General features: G+C 26.7%; 1 protein-coding gene across 4 annotated transcripts in view; it reads right to left on the reverse strand.

Moving 5' to 3' along the window:
- Exn (Ephexin) overlaps positions 1–17066 on the reverse strand; it is a 204063-nt gene that overhangs the window by 56339 nt on the left and 130658 nt on the right. For 3 of the 4 annotated variants that reach the window (XM_075307890.1, XM_075307892.1, XM_075307891.1), the window contains one exon: positions 6658–6755. In XM_075307890.1, the coding sequence (XP_075164005.1) occupies positions 6658–6755 (98 nt within the window). Of the gene's footprint in view, positions 1–6657; positions 6756–6885; positions 7065–17066 lie in introns of those variants that run through there. The other variant, XM_075307895.1, reaches the window with a different exon arrangement.

Here is a 17066-nt window from a genome sequence, read left to right on the forward strand (position 1 = left end):
CTTAAGAGCTGCTTATGAATCTATACATAAAATGTGTCAACACTTACATATATTAGTGCAAATTCAATAAATGATTTTTTTTTTAATGTTTACAATTATGTTACTTTACCGATGTGAAAATTTTAGCGATGTGAAATTAATAAGAACTGCTTTATCGACTAATAAAGATAATTTCTGTAAAGGTCGATGTCGCCAAGTTATGGCGAGATTGTCTTATTATCATTCAAACAAAATGTTCGTTATAAACGATCTAGGCAAACTATATGAGAAAAGCGTCCAAATTTTTTCTTTCCATGAAGTCACATAAGCCCATATAAATAGTCCTTAAAGGTCTATTGGAATTTATATTGAAATGAAGAGAGTGATTTTGCAATAAAAAGCATGTTTTCCAAGAATGATAAAAAGCATACTTGAAATTGTTCGGAATCAGAACTTTTTGAAGCCAAATGGTACTGCTTTCATTTTAGTGAAGTTCTTTCCCTTGTTTGCTTATGAAAGATATCCGACATGATAAACTGGTTAGCATGTCCGCTTCCCATACAGCTTGTCATGATTTAATGATGACTAATTTTGACTAGAGCTCATATTTTCACTGATAAACTTAAAGATGGTTGAAAAAGGTACTAAAATGTTTCGAGGGAGTACAACGGTACTTAGTTTTGTTCAAAAATAGTATACAAAAGTGCACAAAAACTTTATCAACAACCCTGATATACTCTGTTGTTTGCTAGTTGAAGGAGAGGCCCACTTACCTTCTCCCCTCGCTTCGTCAATGGTTAAATTACTAATGGGTTGGTATAATTGAAAATATTCACAGTGCATATTTTCAGGCGCAAACATAAGCAAAGCAGCAGTTAAAATTGTGTCCATTTTCTCTTGGAACATTTAAGGTTAGGTTAGGTGGCAGCCCGATGTATCAGACTCACTTAGACTATTCCGTCCATTGTGATACCACATTGGTGAACATTTAAGGTTGATCGGTTAAAAATGGTGCCATCTAGATGGCTGGGAATAAAATCAACGTATTGATATCAAAATTTCCAGATCTCAATACGTTGGCCTTTTGCACCTGGGGCATTGTGGAAAGAACCAACCTGGCAGTAAAAAGCACCAAAGTTTCTATTACTCGCCGGATATGTAGACATTGAACAGTGTCGGAGATATCACCACGATTTTACTATTTGGTAGATTGGTAGAATTATTGATGCTTTGGCAGATTTTGCAGAATATCCCTGTCCAAGTAAGAGGTATTTTACAAAATTTTCTATAGAAATAAAATTTTTTATCGAAATAAAATTTTGACAAAATTTTCTATCGAAATAAAATGTAGACAAATTTTTGTATAGAAATAAAATTTTGACAAATTTTTCTCTAGAAATAAAATTTTGACAAATTTTTCTCTAGAAATAAAATTTTGACAAAATTATCTATAGAAATAAAATTTTGGCAACATTTTCTATAAAAATAAAATTTTGACAAAATTTTCTATAAAAATAAATATTCGACCATATTTTGTATAGACATAAAATTTTGACAAGATTTTCTATAGAAATAAAATTTTGACAAAATTTTGTATAGAAATAAAATTTTGACAAAATTTTCTATAGAAATAAAATTTGGAAAAAAGTTTTCTATAGAAATAAATATTTGATCACATTTAGTATAGAAATAAAATTTTGGACAAAATTTTCTATAGAAATAAAATTTGGAAACAAGTTTTCAATAGAGATAAAATTTTGGAGAAAATTTTCTGTAGAATTAAAATTTTGGACAAAATTTTCTATAGAAAAAAATTTTTGACAAAATTTTGTATAGAAATAACATTTTGGACAAACTTTTCTACAGAAATCAAATTTTGAAAAAATTTTCTAAAGAATTAAAATTTTGGAAATAAAATTTTTCTATAGAAATAAAATTTTGGACAAAATTTTCTATAAAAATTAATTTTGGCAAAATTTTCTATAGAAATAAAATTTTGACAAAATTTTTCATAGAAATAATATTTTGACAAAATTTTCTATAGAAATAAAATTTTGATAAACTTGTCTGTAGAAACAAAATTTTGAAAAAATTTTCTATAGAATTAAAATATTGACAAAACTTTCTATAGAAATAAAATTTTGACAACATTTTCTACAGAAACAATTCTTTACAACATGTTTTCAGAAGTAAAAATTTGACAAAATGCTCTATAGAAATAAAATTTTGACAACATTTTCTATAGAAATAAAATGTTGACAAAATTTTCTATAGAAATAAAATTTTGACAACATTTTCTATCGAAATAAAATGTAGACAAATTTTTGTATAGAAATAAAATTTTGACAAATTTTTCTCTACAAATAAAATTTTGGCAAATTTTTCTATAGAAATAAAATTTGGACAAAATTTTGTATAGAAATAAAATTTTGGACAAAAATTTCTATAGAAATAAAATTTGGAAAAAAGTTCTCAATAGAAATAAAATTTTGGACAAAATTTTCTGTAGAATTAAAATTTTGGGCAAAATTTTCTATAGAAATAAAATTTTGGACATTTTCTATAAACATAAATTTTGGCAAAATTTTCTATAGAGATAAATTTTGGCAAAATTTTCTGTAGAGATAAAATTTTGTGAAAATTATCTTGAGAAATAAAATAGTCAAAAACAAAAAAAAAAACTAATCTATAGAAATGAAATTGAGACAAAATTTTCTATAAAAATAAAATTTTGACAAAATTTTCAATAGAAAAAAAATTTTGACAAAATTTTCTATAGAAAAAAAATTTTGACAAAACTTTCTATAGAATTGAAATTGTGACAAAATTCTCTAATAAATGCTTGTTTTTTACGTTCTATTTGTACAATAGAAATAAAATCTTAACTAAATTATCTATAGAATTGACATTTTGACAAAATTTTCAAAAGAAATAAAATTTTAACAAAATTTTCTATAGAAATAACATTTTGACAAATTTTTCTCTAGAAATAAAATTTTGACAAATTTTTCTATAGAAATAAAATTTTGACAAAATTATCTATAGAAATAAAATATTGATAAAATTTTCTATAAAAATTAAATTTTGGCAAAATTTTCTGTAAAAATAAAATTTTGACAAAATTTTCTATAAAAATAAAATTTTGACAAAATTTTCTACAAAAATAAAAGTTTGACAAAATTTTCTATAAAAATAAAATGTTGACAAAATTTTCTATAGGAATAAAATTTTGGCAAAATTTTCGATAGAAATAAAATTTTGACAACATTTTCTACAGAAATAAAATTAAAAAAAAATCAATAAAAAAATTTTTTTGAAAAAAATCTGTAGAAATAAAATTTTTGAAAATATTTGACCACATTTTGTATAGAAATAAAATTTTGGACAAAATTTTCTATAGAGATACATTTTGACAAAATTTTCTGTAGAGAGAAAATTTTGTGAAAATTGTCTAAAGAAATAAAATATTGAAAAAAAAAACAAATCTATAGAAATTAAATTGAGACAAAATTTTCTATAAAAATAAAATTTTGATAAAATTTTCTGTAGAAAAAAATTTTGACATTTTCTATAGAAATAAAATTTTGACAAAATTTTCTATGGAATTGAAATTTTGACAAAATTCTCTAATAAATGGTTGTTTTTTTTACTGTTTGGTAGATTTGTACAATAGAAATAAAATCTTAACTAAATTATCTATAGAATTGAAATTTTGACAAAATTTACAATAGAAATAAAATATTGAAAAAATTTTCTATAGAAATAACATTTTGACAAATATTTCTCTAGAAATAAAATTTTGACAAATTTTTCTATAGAAATAAAATTTTGACAAAATTCTCTAATAAATGGTAGTTTTTTTTACTGTTTGGTAGATTTGTAGAATCGAAGTAAAATCTTAACTAAATTTTCTACAGTAATAAAATTTTGACAAAATTTTCTATAGAAATAAAATGTTGACAAAATTTTCTATAGAAATAAAATTTTAACAAAATTTTCTATAAAAATAAAATGTTGACAAAATTTTCTATAAAAATAAAAGTTTGACAAATTTTTCTATAGAAATAAAATTTTGACAAAATTTTCTATAGAAATAAAATTTTGACAAAATGTTCTATAGAAATAAAATTTTAACAAAATTTTCTATAGAAATAAAATTTTGACAAAATTTTCTATAGAAATTCAATTTTGACAAAATTTTCTATAGAAATAAAATTTGGAAAAAAGTTTTCTATAGAAATAAAATTTTGACAAAATTTTCTATAAAAATAAAATTTTAACAAAATTTTCTATAAAAATAAAATTTTGACAAAATTTTCTATAAAAATAAAATTTTGATAAAATTGTCTGTAGAAACAAAAATTTTTAAAAAATTTCTATAGAAATAAAATATTGACAAAACTTTTTATAGAAATAAAATGTTGACAAAATTTTCTACAGAAACTATTTTTAACAACATGTTTTTAGAAGTACAAATTTGACAAAATTTTCTATAGAAATAAATATTTGACAAAATTTTCTATAGAAATAAATATTTGACAAAATTTTCTATAGAAATAAAATTTTGACAACATTTTCTGTAGAAATAAATATTTGACAAAATATTCTATATAAATAAAATGTTGACAAAATTTTCTATAAAAATAAAGTTTTAACAAAATTTTCTACAGAAATAATTTTTATACCCTAAACCACATAGTGGTCAGGGTATAATAACTTTGATTTGCCAAAAAATGTACCTACCAGAAATATTGATTTTAGACTCCATAAAATATATACCGATCGTCCGTCCGTCCATGTATTTGTTGTCCGCAGGATTCTGGTCGCAATTATTGACCGATTTTGATGAAATTTGGTATGTGGCGTTTTTTGGTACAAGAACGAACGCTATTGAATTTGGAAAAAATCGGATCAAATTTAGATATAGCTCCCATATATATGTATCGCCTGATTTTCCCAAATTTGGCCATCGGTCCCTTATTTATCAACCGATCTTACTCAAAGTTGGCCAAAACTAATTTTTTAAAGTACAAAAATTGACCGAAATCGGTCCAGTTTAGCAATAGCTCCCATATATATGTATCGCCCGATTTTTCGAAAATTTGGTCTTAATAGCCTTATTTATTAACCGATCTTACTCAAATGTGGCACACAGTAACCTTCTGAGATATCTACCAGACCTGCAAAATATCATTCAAATAGGTTCAGATTTAGATATAGCTCCCATATATATGTAGCACCCAATTTAGAAAAATTTGTCCTTAAATATGGAAATGCGGTTTATCGCTCAAACCTATACCAATGTTATCCCACAAATGCTTATGTTTACTACTTCAGTAGGGGTGATTTAGGGTATGATATAGTCGACCCCGCCCGACTTTCTACTTTACTTACTTGTTTTTTTTTTAGAAACAACATTTTTGAGAAAATTTTCTATAGAAATAAAAATTTGACAAAATTTTCTATAAAAATAAAATTTTGACAAAATTTTCTATATAAATCAAATTTTGAGAAAATTTTCTATAGAAATAAATTTTTGATAACAATTTCTATAGAAATAAAATCTTGCAAAAATTTCTCTAGAGATAAAATTTTGACAAATTTTTCTCTAGAAATAAAATTTTGAGAAAATTTTCTATAGAAATAAAATTTTGAGAAAATTTTTTTATAGAGATAAAATTTTGACAAATTTTTCTCTAGAGATAAAATTTTGACAAATTTTTCTCTAGAGATAAAATTTTGACAAAAATTTCTATAGAAAAAAAATTTTGAGAAAATTTTCTGTAGAAATAAAATTTTGCGAATATTTTCTGTAGAAATAAAATTTTGAGAAAATTATCTATAGAAATAAAATTTTGCGAAAATTTTCTCTAGAAATAAAATTTTGACAAAATTTTCTACAGAAATAAAATTAAAAAAAATCAATAAAAATAAAATTTTGGAAAAAATTTCTATAGAAATAAAATTTTCGAAAATTTTCCGTAGCAATAAAATTTTAGCAAAATTTTATATAGAAATAATATTTTAGCAAAATTTGCTATAGAAATAAAATTTTGACAAAATTTTCTATAGAAATAAAATTTTGACAAAACTTTCTATAGAAAAAAAATTTCTATAGAAATAAAATTTGAGAACATTTTTTTATAGAAATAAAATTGTGGCAAAAATTTGCTACAGAAAAAACATTGTTGACAAAATTTTGAGAAAATTTTCTATAGAAATAAAATTTAGACAAAATTTTGTATAAAAATACAATTTTGACAAATTTTTCTCTAGAAATAAAATTTTGTGAAAATATATTTCTTGTCTTAGACCTTCAATTTGATTAAGAATATCTATACTCTATACCGTCGAATAAATTTTAGAGAATTTTGAATACAAGAGTTTTTCACTATTTTGTTATTCACGATTATTTATGGAACACTTATAAGGTCACACAAATATAATATATATTTTTCCTTGAAACGAAATGTCTTTAATAACTAAAGATCCCTTTTAATGGTAAGAAAAATTCGTTAAAGGCAACCAGATCAAGCTGAAAACAAACTCGCAATCGTTTGCCTTAAATTCTTAACTGTTCGCTCCTTAACGAAACTGTCATTCAAAGGAATTTAGTTTATCTCAAATTTCGTTTCAGTGAATGGTATTATTTTTTAGTTATAATTAAGTTCAACTTACCATCTTCAATGAAACTTTTCGATTTACGCTGATGATGTAGACGTTTGTCTCGTACACGTCTTGACCAATCGGGACTTTTGTGAGCCTTTTCGCAGACACTGAAATAAAAAGGAAAGGAGAAAAATCAATACACATTTCACATATTTCAAATCTTTCACATAAAAACGAGGAACTAAAGGCCAAGTCCTTTGGCAAAAATCCAAAGAGATTCCACCCAAGGATAGCTACCGATATTCAAAATGCGTTTCCAAATAACTCGTGTCCATGATAACGCCATTGTTTGTCTGTTTTATGGGAGTGGAGCTGGGTGTTGGGGTGGTGGCGGTATTTGCAGCGGTTATGGGAAGATATCGCAATGTAATAACACTCGAACATTTCATTACAAAATCTCAATTATGACTACCACTGATAAATGGATAGCAAAGGCATTCTAGCCAAATTTACACTGAGTTCGCTCGTTGCTGTTAGCCTAACTCTTCAGTTGAACAATGGGGGGAAAAGCAACTAAGTGATTTGTTATCAATGAAATAAGAACAACAACAACAACAATAACTACTATTACTACAACAATAACAACAAGAATTATTCTAGGTTAGTGGGCTATGCACAAAAAAGGTCTATAAATTTACAAATAAAACAACAACAGCAAAGAAAAATATATAAACAAAATGTAGGAATTGCATGGTAATAGGGATGTCAGTTCATGGAATTGTCAAACATATATTTGGGATATACAAAAGTCAGAAGTCTTTTTCTTCTTTTTTCTCATACATACTTCATTTTATTATTGGAATTTAACAATGTTTAAACAAGTTTTTGTCAAAATTTTATTTCAATAGAAAATTTTGTCAAACTTTTATTTCAATAGAAAATTTTGTCAAAATTTTATTCCTATAGAAAATGTTGTCAAAATTTTATTTTTATAGAAAATTTTGTCAAAATTTTATTTCAATAGAAAATTTTGTCAAAATTTTATTTCTATAGAAAATGTTGTCAAAATTTTATTTCTATAGAAAATTTTGTAAAAATTTTATTTCAATAGGAAATTTTGTCACAATTTTATTTTCTATAGAAAATTTTGTCGAAATTTTATTTCTATAGAAAATTTTCTCACAATTTTATTTCAATAGGAAATTTTCTCAAAATTTTATTTCAATAGGAAATTTTCTCAAAATTTTATTTCTATAGAAACTTTCTCACAATTTTATTTCAATAGGAAACTTGGCCATAATTTGATTTTTTCCAAAATTTTATTTCTAAAAAAATGCATGATATCTTAATTGTACAATTAATTATTCTTCGAGCTTTACGGCCAAAGTAGATCAATGAATTTGATCAATAGAACCATTATCGAACCAATAGAACCATTAGTAACCGGCGTTTTATTTTCAATGGTTCTATTGATCAAATCCCTTGATCTACTTTGTCCGTAAGGCTCGAAGAATAATTAATTGTAAAAGTAAGAAAAAATTTTATTTCTATAGAAAATTTTGTCAAAATTTTATGTCTAAAGAAAATGTTGTCAAAATTTTATTTCTATAGAAAATTTTGTCAAAATTTTATTTCTAAAGAAAATTTTGTCAAAATTTTATTTCTATAAAAATTTTGTCAACATTTTATTTCTATAGAAAATTTTGTCAACATTTTATTTCTATAGGAAATTTTGTCAAAATTTAATTCAATAGAAAATTTTGTCAAAATCTGATTTGTATAGAAAATTTTCTCAAAATTTTATTTTCATAGAAAATTTTGTCAAAATTTTACTTCTATAGAAAATGTTGTCAACACTTTATTTCTATGGAATATGTTGTCAACATTTTACTTCTATAGAAAATTTTGTCAAAATTTTGTTTGCTATAGAAAATTTTGTCAAAATTTTATTTCTATAGAAAATTTTGTCAAAATTTTATTTCAATAGAAAATTTTGTCAAAATTTTATTTCTATAGAAAATTATGTCAAAATTTTGCTTTAATAGAAAAGTTTGTAAAAATTTTATTTCTATAGAAAATTTTGTCAAAATTTTATTTCTATAGAAAATTTTGTCAAAATTTTATTTCTATTGAAAATTTTGTCAAAATTTTGTTTGCTATAGAAAATTTTGTCAAAATTTTATTTCTATAGAAAATTTTTTCAAAATTTTATTTCTATAGAAAATTTTGTCAAAATTTTATTTCTATAGAAAATTATGTCAAAATTTTCTTTTAATAGAAAATGTCAAAATTTTATTTCTATAGAAAACTTTGTCAAAATTTTATTTCTATAGAAAATTTTATTTCAATAGAAACTTTTGTCAAAATTTTATTTCTATAGAAAATTTTGTCAAAATTTTATTTCTATAGAAAACTATGTCAAAATTTTCTTTTAATAGAAAATTTTGTCAAAATTTTATTTCTATAGAAAATTTAGTCAAAATTTTATTTCTATAGAAAATTTTGTCAAAATTTTATTTCTATAGAAAATTTTGTCAAAATTTTATTTCTATAGAAAATTTTGTCAAAATTTTATTTCTATAGAAAATTTTGTCACAATTTTGTTTGCTATAGAAAATTTTGTCAACATTTTATTTCTATAGAAAATTTTGTCAAAACTTTATTTCTATAGAAAATTTTGTCAAGATTTTATTTCAATAGAAAATGTTGTCAAAATTTTATTTCTATAGAAAATTTTATCAAAATGTTATTTCTATAGAAAATTTTGTCAAAATTTTATTTCTATAGAAAATTTTGTCAAAATTTTATTTCTATAGTAAATTTTGTCAAAATTTTATTTCTATAGAAAATTTTGTCAACATTCTATTTTTATAGAAAATTTTTTCAAAATTTTATTTCTATAGAAAATTTTGTCAAAATTTTATTTCTATAGAAAATTCTGTCAAAATTTTATTTCTATAGAAAACTTTGTCAAGATTTTATTTCAATAGATAATTTTGTCAAAATTTTATTTCAATAGAAAATTTTGTCAAAATTTTATTTCAATAGTATATTTTGTCAAAATTTTATTTCAATAGGGAATTTTGTTAAAATTTAATTTAATAGAAAATTTTGTCAAAATTTAATGTAATAGAAAATGTTGTCAAAATTTTATTTCTATAGAAAATTTTGTTAATATGTTATTTCTACAGAAAATTTTTCAAAATTATATTTGTATAGAAAATTTTGTCAATATTTTATTTCTATAGAAAATGTTGTCAACATTTTATTTCTATAGAAAATTTTGTCAAAATTTTATTTCTATAGAAAATTTTGTCAAAATTTTATTTCTATTGAAAATTTTGTCAAAATTTTGTTTGCTATAGAAAATTTTGTCAAAATTTTATTTCTATAGAAAATTTTGTCAAAATTTTATTTCTATAGAAAATTTTGTCAAAATTTTCTTTTAATAGAAAATTTTGTCAAAATTTTATTTCTATAGAAAACTTTGTCAAAATTTTATTTCTATAGAAAATTTTGTCAAAATTTTATTTCAATAGAAACTTTTGTCAAAATTTTATTTCTATAGAAAATTTTGTCAAAATTTTATTTCTATAGAAAATTATGTCAAAATTTTCTTTTAATAGAAAATTTTGTCAAAATTTTATTTCTATAGAAAATTTAGTCAAAATTTTATTTCTATAGAAAATTTAGTCAAAATTTTATTTCTATAGAAAATTTTGTCAAAATTTTATTTCTATAGAAAATTTTGTCAAAATTTTATTTCTATAGAAAATTTTGTCAAAATTTTATTTCTATAGAAAATTTTGTCAAAATTTTGTTTGCTATAGAAAATTTTGTCAACATTTTATTTCTATAGAACATTTTGTCAAAACTTTATTTCTATAGAAAATTTTGTCAAGATTTTATTTCAATAGAAAATGTTGTCAAAATTTTATTTCTATAGAAAATTTTATCAAAATGTTATTTCTATAGAAAATTTTATCAAAATGTTATTTCTATAGACAATTTTGTCAAAATTTTATTTCTATAGTAAATTTTGTCAAAATTTTATTTCTATAGAAAATCTTGTCAACATTCTATTTTTATAGAAAATTTTTTCAAAATTTTATTTCTATAGAAAATTTTGTCAAAATTATATTTCTATAGAAAATTCTGTCAAAATTTTATTTCTATAGAAAACTTTGTCAAGATTTTATTTCAATAGATAATTTTGTCAAAATGTTATTTCAATAGAAAATTTTGTCAAAATTTTATTTCAATAGTATATTTTGTCAAAATTTTATTTCAATAGGGAATTTTGTTAAAATTTAATTTAATAGAAAATTTTGTCAAAACTTAATGTAATAGAAAATGTTGTCAAAATTTTATTTCTATAGAAAATTTTGTTAATATGTTATTTCTACAGAAAATTTTTCAAAATTATATTTGTATAGAAAATTTTGTCAATATTTTATTTCTATAGAAAATGTTGTCAACATTTTATTTCTATAGAAAATTTTGTCAAAATTTTATTTCTATAGAAAATTTTGTCAAAATTTAATTTAATGGAAAATTTTGTCAAAATTTTATTTTCTATAGAAAATTTTGTCGAAATTTTATTTCTATAGAAAATGTTGACAACATTTTATTTCTATAGAAAATATTGTCAAAATTTTATTTTCTATAGAAAATTTTGTCGAAATTTTATTTCTATAGAAAATGTTGTCAACATTTTTTTTCTATAGAAAATTTTGTCAAGATTTTATTTCTATAGACAATTTTTTCAAAATTTTATTTCAATAGGAAATTTCCTCAAAATTTTATTTCAATAGGAAATTTGGCCATAATTTGATTTTTATAGAAAATTTTGACAGAATTGCATTTACAAATAAAAATTTTGCAAATTTTTTCAAATTTTGGCAAAATTGGAATGTATGGTCACATCCAATAACTACAAATCGAGGACGCTAGCACAATAATCAATACATAGGACTCGAAATCTCTCACCTAAAAATCGGAGTGTACTTCTGCAAATCTCTTAATGAGATGGTTGAGCAATTGCTTTCTATGGAATTCAGGGAATTAACCCTTTCACTACTGATGTCCACTCAGGAGGACATTCGGAAACGACTCCAAACTCTATTGTCCCTTTTAGTTGCGATTTATTTCTCGGTGTTATTTTAAAGTAGATGTTTTAATTTAAATCAGCTATAAATATTTTCCATATTGGCGAGCACTAAAATGCATTTTTATAAACTTCTTTAACAATAAACGAAAAATACGAAATTTTGAGACCATTTTTCTACTGTATGTCTCCAGCAAATGGACGTTCATACAAAAACTATAGCTGGTATTTTTTCGGATTCTTTTTTTGTTTTTTGCTTACACTTCGAAATATATTATAGACCAAATAGAGCTTATTTTCATAAGAAAATTTGGTCACAATTCAAGAATCAAGTTTGCGGAGAATAAACTCATGTAGCACGAGAAGTAATTGTGGTAAGTCCTCAAAATCACAATTTTTGTTCTACATGCTGTTACTATAAGTAAAAATAAGAGAAAAATTAAAGTTTTTAACATTAGGTTTATTTCGGTAGTGAAAGGGTTAAAAAAAAACAAGAAAACTATAAATCATGGGAGTTAACACAACAAGAAAATACTTTACACATTCGGGGGAAATATGAAGCCACAATACTGCAATACTGTATAGAATGCCACAAGAATCTCAATGAAATGGCTGAGCAATTCAATATTCAAAGTGTCAAAGAAGGAACGTTAGTACAATTATCTCTCTCAGAGAATTAAAAAGTAAGGCAACTATAAAGCATACACTGTTAGAAAAATATGTTTTTCATATGTTCCGATATAAACAAAATGTGTTTCAGGCACAATTTTTAAACACAATATATTTAAATGCAAACATGTAATGTTCCTAAACTAACACAAAATGTTTGGGACACATATATTAATATGTTAGAATATATATTGTTTGGGGCATGAATGTTTCATAAAAATAATATGCGTGAATGTAAACATATATAAATTTACAAATTTCGAATAAACATATATATGTTGTGATACTTTATTCAGAGAGCGACAGAGAGAGAGAGAGTTAGTATAGAGAAAGAAATAGAGATGGAAACCGGGAGGGTTGAATAAAAAGATATCAACATAACACAGCGAGAGAATGAAACGAGAGCAATTTCTGTGAAACCGCTTGTATGTTGTTTCGGAAAACTGTTTTATAATATGGCCAAAAATTTGGTATGCTTAAGTCTAAATATTATTTAATTTGAATAGTAGATTGAGTATTCGGAATAAAGAGAATAGACATTCGGAACCAAGAAAATAGACATTTGAAAAAAACAGCATATTTGTATGACAGAAAAGCATATACTATTTTTGGACTCAAAATGCTTCCAAACATATAATATGTTCACATAAAACAAACATATTAATGTTTCGGCAGTATCCAATAATATATGTGCTTCCTGCAAAATATGTTTGGAACATAGTTAGAGAAGCGATTTTTTTTTGAGGGTGTAGGAGTTAGCACAAGAAGGTAAGAGGAATATGAAAACATTATCATCCGACAATACTCCATAGACTGCCGCATGTCTCTCAACGAAGTGCCTGAGTAGTTCAATATTTACCTAATTAATGTGGCTGGCGACAGAAACTTTAAATATATGAAAGTTATTAAATCCCTACCCTGATTGTAGTGTACGCTATAAAAATCTTGAACCACTAACTGGCATCCCTAATAACGATAACAACTATAACTGTTTTAATAGATAAGTAATCGATAACGGTTGCTTACAAAAAGCCCCCCCACGCTTATCATCAATTAGATATGAAAGAGAATGCAATTATTGTTGTAATAAATCATAATTGAAAGAGTATGTGAGAAATACAATATCTACCCCAGTGAGCCAGGGGAGAATCGATAGCCACAATTAGGCAATTTGTACTTATCATAAGAGAGTTAAATATTAAATATTTTAAATTAAAAATTTTATCTGTGAAAAAAAAAAAACCATTCGTATGGAATTTTACTACACGCCATATTTATAGTCTGCACCACTCTGAAGAACAAGGTAATATAATTTAGTGCATTCGATTTTACAACACCCAGAAGGAGACGAGATAGGCACATGGTATCTTTGGCAATAATGCCCAGGCCTCGCCCTGAGTAGGTTTGCCGATGTCCGTTTGTCGGAGAACGCACTTTGATAGTTAATGTCTAAATGGCAATTTTAAACCAATCGGATTGTACAGGTTTGGATGGATCCCTACTGATTTTGGTAGAAATATGTTCATACTTAGATATACAGAGAAGCCTCAAACTTGGGCACTCTGAAAAGCGGACACCTCTCAAAATTGGGCAATTTTCGTGAGACGTTTGTTATATTATCACATCAGAATTAACCTTTCATTAGTGGACATCTCCCAAATGTGGGTTCCCACTTCTGAGAGATTTCACTATAGATCCCATATATATCTCTCTCGCCTTATATGGCCACACAGACCAGAATTTGACTCAGATTTATTTCAGTTTTGGAACAAGGATCAGAATTTGTGTTGTGATCAAATCGATTCAGATTTAGAGAGTCGTTTTTGGTCTAGATCGATTCAGATTTAGATGTAGCGCCCAAAGTACAGCTGAGTTGTATCGATTACTCTAAGAAGCTTACTTGGAGTGTGCTTTTTGGGTTTCGACGTGGGTTTGTGCGTTTCAGAAGTGACGATTTTGATGAGACTATGTAAGGTGTAGGTGCAGCTCATTATTTCAGGCTAACTTAGCCTATTCACTTCATTGTGAAATCACAAATAGTGAACTTATATCTTATCAATGAGCTCTGTCCGATTCTATGTTTAGTTCAATGACAAGATACCTCTTTTACAGCCAAATCCGAACGACGTTTCATATTGTAGCGAAATCACTTAGAGAAGCTCGGAAACACTCAGAAATGTCCCCAGCATTACTGAGAGTCGATAATCCGTGAGCCCGAAAGTAAGAAGCAGTCAACGATAGGGATGTTTCAAGAAAAACCAAACCCAAACAAGTATATACGGCCGTAAGTTCAGCCAGGCCGAATCTTATGTACCCTCCACCATGGATTGCGTAAAAACTTCTACGAAAGACTGTCATCCACAAATTTCAACTCACATGGTTGTTAAATATCATATACTACCACCACGTATCAAATTTCAACCAGATCGGATAAATTTTGCTTCTCCTAAAGGCACCGGAGGTCAAATCTGGGGATCATCACGTACCAAATTTTGCTCTTCCAAGGTGCTCCGGAGGTCAAATCTGGGGATCGGTTTTTACGGGGCCTATATATAATTATGGACCGATATCGACCAATTTTTTCACGGGTGTTTGAGGCCATATATTAACATCACGTACCAAATTTCAACTGAATCAGATAAATTTTGGTCTTCCAAGAGGCTCCGGAGGTCAAATCTGGGGATCGGTTTATATGGGGGCTATATGTAATTATGGACCGATATGGACCAATTTTTGCATGGTTGTTGGAGACCATATACTAACACCATGTACCAAATTTCAGCCGGATCGGATGAAATTTGCTTCTCTTAGAGGCTCCGCAAGTCAAATCGGGGGATCGGTTTATATGGGAGCTATATATAATTATGGACCGATGTGAACCAATTTTAGCATGGTTGTTAGAGACCATATACTAACACCATGTACCAAATTTCAGCCGGATCGGATGAAATTTGCTTCTCTTAGAGGCTCCGCAAGCCAAATCGGGGGATCTGTTTATGTGGGGGCTATATATAATTATAAACCGATATAGACCAATTTTTGCGTGGTTGTTAGAGACCATATACTAACACCATGTACCAAATTTCAGCCGGATCGGATGAAAATTGTTTCTCGTAGAGGCTCTGCAAGCCAAATCGGGGGATCTGTTTTTTATGGGGGCTATATATAATTATGGACCGATGTGGACCAATTTTTGCATGGTTGTTGGAGACCATATACTAACACCAAATTTCAGCCGGATCGGATGAAATTTGCTTCTTTTAGAGGCTCCGCATGCCAAATCGTGGGATCGGTTTATATGGGGGCTATATATAATTATGGACCGATGTGAACCATTTTTTGCATGGTTGTTACAGACCATATACTAACATCATGTACCAAATTTTAGCCGAATCGGATGAAATTTGCTTCTCTTAGAGGCCTCGCAAGCCCAATTTGGGGGTCCGTTTATAGGGGGGCTATACGTAAAAGTGGACCGATATGGCGCATTTGTAATACCATCCGACCTACATCAATAACAACTACTTGTGCCAAGTTTAAAGTCGATAGCTTGTTTCGTTCGGAAGTTAGCGTGATTTCAACAGACGGACGGACGGAAGGACGGACATGCTCAGATCGACTCAGAATTTCACCACGACCCAGAATATATATATACTTTATGGGGTCTTAGAGCAATATTTCGATGTGTTACAAACGGAATGACAAAGTTAATATACCCCCCATCCTATTGTGGAGGGTATAAAAAAATTTTGTCCTGCAAGACGCACTTCCAATTAAAGGATCGCCTTATTTTCGGAAAAACTGCACATGTCGCAATCGTACCACTCTAGAACAATGCAGAACAGTCAATTCTGAGTGGTGCACGACCATCTCTTGCAAGATATCACGAAAATAGATCACTCTTCACCACGACAATGATCAAACGACTGCCTCTTTGAGCACTCAAAACATCGATTTGATGGGTCACCCGCCGTTTAGTCCTGACTTGGCTTCGAATGACATTATTCCTGTACGTAAAGCATAAAATGAGACGTCAACATTTTTCGATCTGAAGAAGTGGTTGATGCTTCTTCTGGTCAAAAGTCCCACTTCCTTAGATATAGTGACAGCTTGATATTCCAGGCTCACCTAGACTAGTCAGTCCATTGTGATACCACAGTGGTAAACTTCTCTCTTATCACTGAGTGCTGCCCGATTCCATGTTTATCTCAGTGACAAGGGAGCTCCCGCTTTGAGAAGTTTTGAAACACTCAGAAATGCCATCAGTGTTACAGAGAGGAGATAATCCACCGCTGAAAAATGTTTGTGGTGTTCGGCCGCAGCAGGGATTGGACTCACGACTCTTTGGGCATGCTAACCATAGCACGACTGTGTCTATATATACATATCTTACTGGGGAATATTTGAAAACCCAATGAAGAGATTTTCGACGATTATTTTGATATTTTTTGACGATTTGTTTTTGTTCTCTAATCACGAAATATAAAAAGCAACCCTCGAATTGGCAATTACTCACAAGCAAGGAAATTGCGTACCTTGCGAGTTGAAACCGGTCATGCCTCCATGGAAAGAAGTTTCCGCTGTATATTTGGTGGTACCAACTGAGTATTCCTTAGAGTCGATAATTGTGTGACAAAAGCGCCACAATATTTGGAAAGGCACGACATGACTTTTTAGCATGAAAACGATCGACCATATGTTG

The sequence above is a fragment of the Haematobia irritans genome, chromosome 4 (genome assembly GCF_050003625.1).
Source record: "Haematobia irritans isolate KBUSLIRL chromosome 4, ASM5000362v1, whole genome shotgun sequence".
In the NCBI taxonomy this organism is placed as follows: Eukaryota; Metazoa; Arthropoda; class Insecta; order Diptera; family Muscidae; genus Haematobia; species Haematobia irritans.